We start from the raw sequence: 12563 nt of genomic DNA on the forward strand, positions 1-12563 counted from the left end.
TATAGGGGTGCCAGAAGGAGAAGAGAGAGAGAAGGGGACAGAAAAAATATTCCAAGAGATAAACAGCTGAAAACTTCCCTAACATGGGAAAGGAACCACTCACTCAAATCCACCAAGCACAACAAGTACCATATAAAATAAACCCAAGGAGGAATACACCGAGACACATATTAATCAAACTGACCAAAATTAAAGACAAAATCTTGAAAGCAGCGAGGGAAAAAAAAAAAGTAACATACAAGGGAACCCCAATAAGGTTATAGGCAGATTTTTCAGCAGAAACCCTGCAGGCCATAAGGGAGTGGCATGATGTACTTAACTGTGTGATGAAAGGAAAAAACCTCCAACCAAGATTACCCTACCCAGCAAGGCTCTCATTCAGACTTGAAGGAGAAATCAAAACCTTCACAGATAAGCAAAAGCTAAGAGAATTCAGCAACACTAAACCAGCCTTACAACGAAAAGCAAAGGAACTTCTCCAGGCAGAAAAGAAAAGCCAGCAACAGGAAACAAAAATTCCACAAATGACAAGGTTCACCAGTAAAGGTATATATACACTAAAGATAAGAAATCATCCATGCACAATTATACCACCAAAATCAGAAATAATGAGAAGAGGTGGGTACAAATGCAGGATACTGGAGATGAACTTGCAATTAAGAGAACAACAACTTAAAACAATCTCATATACATATAGACTCTTTCATCAAAACTTCAGAATAACTGCAAACCAAAAATCTATAATTGATACACAAACAAGGAATCTCTGGAGAAGAAATATATCTCATAGTAAATAAGTGCATAATCCACCATGAAGGGGGTCATTTAACATCATTCTTGGAATGCTGAAGTCTTCTTAGAACTGATTCTGATTTCCTCTCCATCAAAGAATTTATAATAATTATAATAAATAATGCAAGTGTATAATTAAAAATATAGTTCTACAATTGTATTATTAATAACCATTTCTATCCATGGTACAATGTAAACTCTATAATGTCTTGTTTATCACATCACCTAGAATGGTGTAATGCCTTTATTGAAGAATCAATAAGATGTAACAAATTATGAGTACTTATTTATATAGTTACACCGTTTTTTAACCAATTTATGCATTTTATATTTTACTTATTTTCAGAGGTTGTATTATTTTTGTTATTCTTACCAGCTGAGTTATTCTTTATATTATACTATATAAAATATTTAATGGTTAAAAAAAAAAAAAAAAAAAAAAGGCCATACTACTGAAAGCAATCTATAGACTTACTGTGAACCATGTCAAATAACCCATGGTATTTTTCACAAAACTAGAACAAATAATCCAAAAATTCACATGGAAAAAAGACCCAGAATTGTCAAAGCAATTTTCAGGAACAAAAACCAAGTAGGAGGCATAACTTTCCCTGACATCAGACAGTATTATAAATCCACAGTAATTAAGACAGTGTGGTGCTGTTACAAAAACAGACATATGGATGAATGGAAGAGAATAGAGAACCCAGAAATAAATCCAGACACCTACGGTCAATTAATCTTCAACAAAGGAAGCAAGAATATAAAAAGGGAAAAAGTCTCTTCAGCAAGTGGTGCTGGGGAAACTGGAGAGCTGCATGTAAATCAATGAAACCAGAACACACCCTCACACCATGCACAAAAATAAACTCAAATGGCTTAAAGACTTAAACATATGACATGACACAATAAAACTCCTCGAACAAAGGCAAAAAAAGTCATTCATATAAACCATACAAATGTTTTCTTAGATTTGTCTCCCAAGGCAACAGAAATAACAAAAATAAAGCAACGGGACCTAATCAGACTTACAAGCTTTTCCACAGCAAAGGAAACCATTAAAACAAAACAAAACAACCTAAAAAGACAACCCTGAAGGAATGGGAGAAACTAGTTGTAAATGATGCAACCAACAAGGGCTTCATCTCCAAAATACAACAAATAAGAGTTCCCTTTGTGGCTCAGTAGTCACGAACTAGTATCCATAAGGATATGGGTTTGATTCCTGGCCTCGCTCAGTGGATTAAGGATCTAGCATTGCCATGAACTGTGGTATAGGTCACAGATGCTGCTTGGAGCTGGGTGGTGTAGGCCAGCAGCTGAAGCTCTGATTTGACCCCTAGCCTGGGAACTTCCATATGTCACAGGTGTGGCCCTAAAAGCAAAAAACAGAAACCAAAAAAAGAGAAAACACCCCCAAAATACACAAACAACCCACACTATTCAACAATAAAAAAACAACAACCCAATCAAAAAATGTGCAGAAGACTTAAATAGACATTTCTAGACATACAGATGGCCAGTAAGTACATGAAAAAACGCTCGACATTGCTAATTATTAGAGAGACGTAAATCAGAACTACATTCACCTCACTCCGGTCAGAGTGGCCATCATTAGTAAGTCTACAAAGAACAAATGCTGGAAAAGGGAACCCTCCTGTGTTGTTGGTGGGAATGTAAATAGGTACAACCACTATGGAGAAGAGTATGGCGGTTCCTCAGAAAACTAAATACAGAACTACTACACGATCCAGCAATTCCACCCCGGGCATGGATCTAGACAAAACTACACATCAAAAAGATACATGCACCCATATGTTTGTAGCAACACTATTTACAATAGCTAAGACATGAAAACAACCAAAATGTCCATGGACAATTGAATGGATTAGGATGCAGTTCATATATACAATGGAATACTACTCAGGCATAAAAAAGAATGAAATAATACCACGTGCAGCAACATGAATACAACAAGAGATTCTCATTCTAAGTGAAGTAAATCAGAAAGAGGAAGACAAATAAATACCATGATATCACATATATATATAATCTAAAATATGGCACAAATGAACTTATCTACAGAACAGAAACAGACTTACAAACATGGAGAACAGACTTGTGACTGCCAAGGGAGAACAGGGAGGGAGTGGGAGTTTGAGGTTAGCAGATGGAAACTATTACATTTAGAATGGATAAGCAATGAGGTCCTAGTATATGGCACAGGGAACTAGATCCCAGTCTCAGGATAAAACATGATGGGGGATATGAGAAAAGGAGTGTGAGTGTGTGTGTGTGCGCGCATGTGTGACGTGTGTATATATATATATACATATGTGTGTGTATTCATATATATGAATAACTACGTCACTTTGCTGTGTAACAGAAATTGGCACAACACTGTAATCAACTCTATTTCAATTTTTTTTTAAAAAAAGAAAGAAATGAGAAAATTCTCTAACACCATATACAAATATAAACTCAAAATGGCTTTAAAGACTTAAATATATAAGACCAGATACCATTAAATTCCTAGAGGAAAACATAGGCATAATGCTCTCAGACATAAATCACAGGAATATTTTACTGGTACCATCTCCTAGATAATGGAAATAGAAGCAAAATAAACAAAAGGGACCCAATTCAACTTCAAAGCTTTAGCACAGCAAAAGAAACCATAAACAAAATGAAAGAGACAACCTATGGAACTGGAGAGAATATTTACAAATGATACAATGACAAGACATTAATTTACAAAATATACAAATAGCTCATATAGCTCAACATCAAAAAACAAACAACCCAATCAAAACATGAGCAGAAGACCTACACAGATATTTCTCCAAAGACATACAGATGGCCAATAGGCACATGAAAAGATGCTCAGCAATGCTAATTATTAGATGAGATTGGGTGCTTTGGGGTGGTATGGCCATAGACAGCATCGCTAATTACTAGAGAAATGCAAATCAAAAACTACAAGGGAAGTATCACCTCACAGTGGTAAGAATGGCCATGAAAAAAAGAAGTCTAAAATAACAAATGCTGAAGAGGGTGTGGAGAAAAGGGAATCCTCCTACACTCTGTTAGTGGGAATGTAAATTGGTGCAGTCATTATGGAGAATATCTACGCTTAAAAAATGAAAAGAGGATAGGATATAGCAATCCCACTCCTACATATATATCTGGAGAAAACTCTTAAGATACATGCACCCCAGTGTTCATGGCAGCACTATTTTACAACAGCCAAGGCACAGAAGCAACCTAAAAGTCCATCAACAGATGAATGGATAAAGAGGTCATATATATACATACACACACATATTCACACAATGAAATATTACTCAGCCATTAAAAACAATGAAATAATGCCACCTGCAACAACATGGATGGAACTAAAGGTTATCATACTAAGTCAAATAAGTCAGACAGAGAAAGAAATACATGACATCACATATGCGGAATCAAGAAAATGGTAGAAATGAACTTATTTACAAAACAGAAATAGACTCAGAGACATAGCAAGCAAAGGTATGGTTACCCGAGGAGAAGGGTAGAGAGATAAATTAGGAGAGTTTGGGGTTAGTAGATACATACTACTATACATAAAATAGGTAAACAAGGAACTACTGTATAGAACACGGAACTATATTCAAGATCTTGTAATAAAGTATAAAAGAGCCTGAAAAAGAGTAATTATACATATAATGAATCACTCAGCTGTGTACCTGAAACTAACAAAACATTTTTGTTTGTTTGCTTTTTAGGGCTGCACCTGCAGCATATGGAGGTTCCCAGGCTAGGCGTCTAATCAGAGCCACAGCTGCCGGCCGATGGCACAGCCACAGCAATGCAGGATCTGAGCCACGTCTGTGACCCACACCACAGCTCATAGCAACGCCAGATCCTTAACCTACTGAGCAAGGCCAGGGATCAAACCCACAACCTCATGGCTCCTAGTTGGATTTCGATTCTACTGCGCCACAGGACGGGAACTCCTAACACAACATTTTAAACCAACTATACTTCAATAGAATGAAAAAAAAATTGTTCACTAAAACAGAGTGAAAGCTAGATTAAATTTGATTTTGTAATCTTAACCAATCATTTGTGAAGACATATGGTATATAACAAATTTTCCTATTGTGAACATTCTCCATACCCAAAGATGATAACTCTTGAAAAGCTTTAAGCATTAATGTTTACTGCTTTACATGTTATTAACACAAAAGCAACTCAGTAAATAATTTAGTATGTTGCTCTTTAGTTTGCAGAAGACACCTCATAACAATATATAATGGTGTTGAGTTATTCTAAGATGATACTATTGCACTGTTATACCTTCTCAGTTGGTTCTTCCTATGACAAATAAAATACTCAGCATAGCTGGCTAGGATTAGGAATGTATTTTGGGGCCATAAAACAGGATAAATCTAAACAGTCTACATAAATGACCAAAGCTATGATAGAGGTCCTTGCTAGCAAAGAATTTAACATATGCTATCCTAAATAGCCCATTTATTGGTAGGCAATTTTTTTCTTTTTTAAAACTGTCAGTCTGTTCCTCCCCTCTCCTTAGTTTTACTGAGATATAACTAACTACTGTTAGCTAAATTTCATACATTTTATGTTGTCTTTCTTTAGGTATTTTTCTCTATACAGTCTCTAAACGTTACTGCCCATTGGCAATGAGAATCCTAGAAGTGGCTCAGATCAACTACATTTCCAAAAGCCTAAAGTAATCATCAGAAGAGTAAAATGGGATCCAGTGTATTCACTCCTTTTCATTTAAGAAACACAAAAAAGGGCATTATTTTCACAGAAAAGACAAAAAATGTATTCTGTCTGATGCTTACCTTTCCTGCGCCCATAAGTCTCAAGAACTTTTGCTTTCTTTCTTCGTTACCTAAGTCTGCTGCCTCCCAATTGCTAGATCCAAGCTGGAAAAGAAATTGGCTAATTATTTTTTTGCATAATAATAAATATTTAAAAATTTAAAGTTGACCAATAAGTGCAAAGTTGTTTTTTTTTTTTTTCCCAGCCAGTTTTTTTTGCTGGCTTATGCATCGCATTCAAATTAAAATATACTCCTTTTCTGTTACCTTAAGACAAAATCCTTTAGGTTTTTACAGCCAGAGACCTGGTTCTCAAAAGTTTACACCTATAAGAATCACCTGGAGAACTGGTTAAAACACAGACTGCTAGGTTACACCCCAAGATTAGGTAGGTCTAGGGTGGGGCTCAAAGATTTCACTTCTAACAAATGCTGATGCTGTTGTTGTGGGGGACCACACTTTGAGACCTACTGCTGTAGAGCCTTGCAGGGCCCTATAGTACCTAATACTTTGAACTCTAGCCAGCAGCTGTTAGTTGAAGTTACTCTGGCTCTAGTGATATTCTGTAAGACAGTGTAGCATCAGAGTCAACCGGACCCAATTTTAGCTTTTTAGTTTCTTTTTTTAGGAGTCACTGTTATTTGTAAGGACTGATGCATTATGACTTTCATTCTTTTTTAAAGATCTTCTCAAAACCAAGAGAAAATTTACTGATATATTTTTTAAAAGAATAGAATAAAACTTTTTTTTTTTTTTGGTCTTTTTGCCTTTTCCAGGGCCGCATGCATGGCATATGGAGGTTCCCAGGCTAGGGGTCCAATCGGAGCTGTGGCCACCAGCCTACACCAGAGCCATTGCAATGTGGGATCCGAGCTGCGTCTGCAACCTACACCACAGCTCACGGCAATGCTGGATCCTTAACCCACTGAGAAAGGCCAGGGATCGAACCCGAAACCTCATGGTTCCTAGTTGGATTCATTAACCACTGAGCCATGACAGGAACTCCAAAAGAATAGAATAAAACTCTTGTAATTATCAAATGGGTCTACTGAACCTTTGTATAAATCTATGAAATATCATGGAATCCTAATGATATTTTTCCCTACATCTTGAAACAAATATAAGAATTACTTCATTATAATTCCCTAGATCTTTGGAGTTTTAATGTGGCTCAGTGGATTAAGGATCTGGCCTTGTCACTGCTGTAGCTCAGGTACAGCGCCCCCCCCCCAAAAAATCCATGATCCTCAAACAAGGATTATTTCATTATAATAATCATTATAACATTATGGCTTATTTCATTATCATTCACTAACCATTCTTAATTATGCTAAAAATGACTAAAATGATAAGATAGAAAAACTGGTAGAAAAGTTTTCTCATCATGCTGTTCAAAGTACTGAATCATCTTTCAAGAAGATATCACCCTTCTATTGCATGCTTCTAACATTCTTTGGACACTGCTGAAAATTTTATAATTCCACCCATAATGGCAATAGAGTAAAAAACTGAAACATTGGAAGCCATTTCAAAGTTATTATTAGAATAAGAAGGTGAATGCAAAAGATAGGCAGTGTACTCTAATGATAATGGCAAACTTAACCACAAAAATCTTAAGAGTCTTTGGATGATAAAATACTAGATATCTTCTCTCCAACCCAGGAATCAATGAGAGACAAAGAAAAAAGAAGACAGAAAGAATGAATAGTACTCTCATCTAGAGAGCTATTCAGTGGGAACAACTTCATTTTGCAATACTGTAACAATAGCCTGGACTATCTTGTTTTTCTAAAAAGATATGAGATTATTTCATTTTTTATATTTGCACGCCCAAATTTACTTGATATGTAAGTGGACAAATGCTGTGGGCAGGTGACTAGAAGGAATATAGAAATGAAAATATTCACTGGATTGAGAATTTATAATCTAAAATGAAAATGTTTTGCCATTATAGAATAAAAATGACAACCCCCTTTTCAACACAAAACTATGAGCAATCAAAACATTTCTTATGCCGCAGGAGCGGCCCTAGAAAAGGCAAAAAAAAAAACAAAAAAAAAAACATTTCAGAAGTTACAGTTGTTCCCTCCGGTATATTTTGATGATGCAAATGCAAGAACAAAAATAAAGCTAAAATGTATTAGAAATAGATTTGAAATCTGAAATTATGTTTCAATTTCATGCATGACAACTGATAAGCAGTTAATATTCAGAGAATGCTAATCATTTGGGGTATATACTGTGAAAAAAAATCAACAAAATTTGGTTTGCTCTAAGTTCATATCAACTTTTCTAATAAAGTTTTTTTTTTACCATCCTTTTATTCTTATTTCTGAAAATTATTCATAAGACTAATAGAATACATATATAACAATGATGATCATCCCTATCGGGCATATTAAAGTTGGAGTATTTGAACTACACTGCATTGATGGGTTCTCCTAATTCCTTTTGGTAGCAGATTTATATGCTCTCATGATTCTGGCTACCTAAGAATTGTCTACTTCTTTCCATCTAACAGCTCATATTTTTTCACAGATTAGTTAGTTCTTAACTCTTTCTGGATCAATAATATTTATTTAGTCTTTTTTTTTTTTTTTTTTTTTTTTAGGGCCCAAGGGAATGTGGAAGTTCCCAGGCTAGGGGTCTAATCAGAGCTACAGCTGCCGGCCACAGCCACAGCCATGCCGTGTCTGCGACCTACACCACACCTCATGGCAACGCCAAATCCTTAACCCACTGAACCAGGCCACGGATCAAACCTACATCCTCATGGATGCTAGTCAGATTCATTTCTACTGAGCCATGACGGGAACTCCAATATAATTTAAAAAGAAAAAAAAAAGTACTAGTGAAACTTCTGATTTTCACTAAATCACCTGTTCCATGGACTTAGCATTTAACATCTTAGTTTTAATTCTTCACCTACACAGTCTTCTTTGAAAGACTGAGACTCTAACACCTAAGAATTGCATAGTTTTTACAACTTACAAATCACGTTTCATTTAATTCTTTCAAGAGTCCATCTAATAAATAATGACATGAGGCAAATAGGCTAAGTGGTTTGCTTCCATCCTTTGGCCTTAAGTCCTCTACTAGTTCCACATCATGATCAAATGAGACAGGATATATATACAGTTATAAAAATATATAGAATTGACTTAAAACAATTGCCTAAAAACAAAAACTTCTCTGCTCTGAAAGAGCAAATATTAAAAGAGCAAATATCTCCAATGCCTTTACACAAATAATCCTATCTACAATTTTTAACCCTATTTAAAAAAAAATTAAGTCCTGCTGGTTCTTTTCAGAACTTAGCATACAACAGCAAGTACCTTACCCAAGTGCTGCATTCTGAAAAGAACATAGGTGCCTGATACATTCTTAGAGATTCTTCATCAGTTACTAAAATTAACCTCACCCTCTCTCCTACTTCCTGAGAAGATGGCTTTCATTTCTCCACTCCAATCAGACCAATGAAAACACTTTAAAATTGGCCTCATTCTTAATACCCTTATTGTAGAACTGCAATCAATTTGCCTCCTCGTCAGGACACACTGTAGTTAACTCTTAGAATTCATTCCTACCATTGTCAGCATCTAGGATTGGATTCCATTGGTTTGTTACACCATTTTAACATGTGATGTCAGTGGGCAAGGAAAACTTTTGATTGTAATTTACATGCAGATGTTCATTAGAAACTGTTGACCAACTACATATCTACTTAGTTGATTTTCTATTTTTATTTTGAAAATTATTTTTCTTTTTAGGGCTGCACCTGTGCCATATGGAAGTGCCTAGGCTAGGTATTGAATAGGAACTGCAGCTGCTGGCCTACACTACAGCCACAGAATGCTGGATCTGAGCAGCACCTGTGACCTACTCTGCAGCTTGCAGCAATGTGGGATCCTTAACCCACTGAACAAGGCCAGGGATCGAATCAACATCTTCATGGATACTAGTCGGGTTCTTAACCCACTGAGCCACAAAGGGAACTCCTGATTTCCTAAATTTAGATGTATATTTTAAAATTTTGAATATATTCTTCTTAAAATATTTTAAAAACCATAAGCACTTAAAGATAACTCCCAATTACGAACAAAAGTATGAAAGAAACTGACAAAAAAAAAAATCACTAGGGAGTTCCTGTTCTGGCTCAGTGGTTAACAAACCCAACTGGTATCCATGAGGACATGGGCTGTGGTGTGGGCCAGCAGCTACAGCTCCAATTAGACCCCTAGCCTGGGAACCTCCATGTGCCATGGGTACAGCTCTAAAAAGACAAAAAAGAAAAAGAAAAAAATGAAAAAAAATTACTAGAAGGGGGCAAATTACTGTATTGTAATAAATATAACATTAGAAACAAAATCATTTTAAGATAATGTGTGACAGTCCTAAGACCTAATCTTGAACCATCTCCTTCAAAGAGAATACTTATAGGACTGGAAAAGGTCTTGGGTCATCCAGTTTAAACTGATCACATCAGAAGCTGTAGAAATTTAATTACTTAATCCCTTTAATTTTGTTAAATTACCTAATATCACCAAGAGTTTTCTGTCAAACTAAAAGATTATTTCTGATTCTAGAAAAACAGGTGCCTGACATTCTAGCAATCAAGTTACAGTTAAATACCAGTAAGAAAACAACGTAATGGCTTTTAAAATGGCATCAAGTTACTCAAAAGCCTAGGTAAATTCCTGGTGAAATATGGGATTACCATATTAACAAGAAATTATCTCAAAGCCAGTTTTCGGGAGGAACAGAGGGCGTGAATAAATCTCACTAGACAACTATACATCCCCAAATCTTTACTCATTACTAACCTTTCTGGAGAGCTAAAATCAATTTCCTTGAAGAGGTTTACGGTAATTTAGGACCTAACCACACCACCTACCCAAAGAGCATCTCTTTTGCTACAAACAATGCACTAACAGTATTCAGTGAGCCTTTTATGGTTTGAAAAGTAAGATACTATCAAAGTGAACAGCACTATAAAAAATAAAGAACGCTACACATTCAGAAATTGAAAGCACTTTAAATAACAGAAAGAAAACCAGATGTATTCTCCTCATCCTTAACGATGAACTCTCCATGCCCCTCCTCCCCCGAATTTCCTCATCAACGTTTCCATGGCATTTATCTATTGTACGGAGTACGTAGTTTTACGTTTACTGGTTAGTGTCCATGACGCCTCTCTAGTTGCTAGTACAAATACACAGATGGCCTAGGATAGCACCATAGTTATTCATCTTTGAATTCTTAGCACCTGGCATAGCAGTAAATATTTAATGGTTTACTTTCAGGAATGAATGGTTTGCTATTTAAACCGATAAGCTGTGGGGAGAAGGAAGAGAACTCGTACTTGACATCAAAACCGGGCTTCTATGTTTCAACGTCTCTAGTTCTCAGCACCGTGCACCAATACCAAATTATTTCCCTAGTACAATTTTTTCCGCTCAATACAGTTCTTGTTTTCTCTTAACAGTAAAGTTTAACCCTTAACAGTACATTGCAAAAATAATCCCGGTCAGAAAATCTGTCCACGTTTGCACAAAGATCTTGACTTTATCATAGGAGCATCTGAAGCGTAAAACAGGAAGGGTCTTGCCGTTTCTATTCTGAGTAGAAAGGCCCCAAAAAGAAGCTCCATCAGCTCCCAACTAGGCTAATATGGTCCCTTGACTAGGCTCTTTCACTTCTCCACCAAGGTCTTTTCACTTCACCACTGAGGATTTCCCTCCTTGATTCCCCTTCGTACGCAGGCCTCTAGCTCTTAGCCTGCGGACATCTTCAAAAATTCCGACCCTAATTAATAAAACCGAACATTTCTCATTCTTCTGGACCCAACCCCTCGGCCCTCCCGCTTCAGACCACTACAGGCGCTTCCTCCTTCATCCACCCTTCCCGGCCTACCCCAACCTTCAGCAGGCCTCAACCCTCCACCACTTCGCCATTGTTATTTACATCGTCGTCTGGAGAGGCTGAACGCTTCACCCCGTGCGGATGGGACTCCCTGGCAGCACTCATAGTTGCGGAGACACCGACAAGGAATGCCGAATCCACTCGCTGTCTTCCTCAGACGCGGCGCCAGCAGCCTACAATCTGCCACCAGCCCAAGCAGCGCCACTCCAGAAGGCAAAGCCCCTCCGGGCCTTCTCCGCCAGTCGTCACCGCCGCGGCCGCTCGCCGCCTTGGAGCACTCTGGGAGTTGTAGTTTTGTTTCACTTCATACGCACCTGTACAAGAGAGATGGGTGGCGGGACTAAAACTACAACTTCCAGAAAGCCCAGCGGCCTAGCTCGCGCTGTTTGGCGGGAGTGCCCCCCGAGGCTCCGCCTTCCTCGGCTGGTGGAGGGACTTTTCCCGCGGAAGGGAATGGCGGTGAGCGTTAGCCCTTGATTTCGTCTCCACAGAAAGAGACTCAGCCTGGGTTTTCCCCATTTCACTGTGCGACGCTGCCCCATTGACAAACGCATTCGTTACAGTTAAGCACCTAGGTTTGTAATATCTGAGGTTTTATTGAGTCCTCGCGAGTACCCGCACTCCAAAACAAAAACGTTTCAGAAAAAAATATGGCTTCTACTTTTACCCTGTGAGCTCCATTGCTCGCAGGGGATTACTAAGTCGTCAATTTAGAAAATTCTCTATGAACATCTTCCTACTCATTCTCACCGAAATGAGTTCAGCTTTGGTGTTAAGTGCCAGTTAATTGGCTATTATTGAAACTAGGATCCACCTGAGGGAATTCTGTAAGCTTTCCAAACGGCTTTGTGTGAAGTGGCAGAGAACCTCTTCAACCTCGCTGTTGGTATGTAGGCTTTGCACTTTGGGGGCCTTCACTAAGTGAAGTCCATCTCTGCCATAAAGCCCTGTATCTTTTTCTTTCCATATTAAGAAATACTTTAAAAAATTGAGGTGAAATTCACATTACATTTA

The 12563-nt window shown here is 37.5% G+C and overlaps 1 protein-coding gene across 1 annotated transcript in view; it reads right to left on the minus strand.

The window, feature by feature from the left end:
- Positions 1 to 11785, minus strand: part of C2H11orf58 (chromosome 2 open reading frame, human C11orf58) — a 38945-nt gene extending 27160 nt beyond the window's left edge. The window contains exons 1-2 of the mRNA NM_001244873.1: positions 11592 to 11785; positions 5649 to 5732 (exon numbers count right to left, since the gene is read on the minus strand). Of these exons, the coding sequence (NP_001231802.1) occupies positions 5649 to 5732; positions 11592 to 11654 (147 nt within the window). The 5' untranslated portion in view covers positions 11655 to 11785. The remainder of the gene's footprint in view (positions 1 to 5648; positions 5733 to 11591) is intronic.

This window comes from Sus scrofa, chromosome 2 (genome assembly GCF_000003025.6).
Source record: "Sus scrofa isolate TJ Tabasco breed Duroc chromosome 2, Sscrofa11.1, whole genome shotgun sequence".
Taxonomy (NCBI): Eukaryota; Metazoa; Chordata; class Mammalia; order Artiodactyla; family Suidae; genus Sus; species Sus scrofa.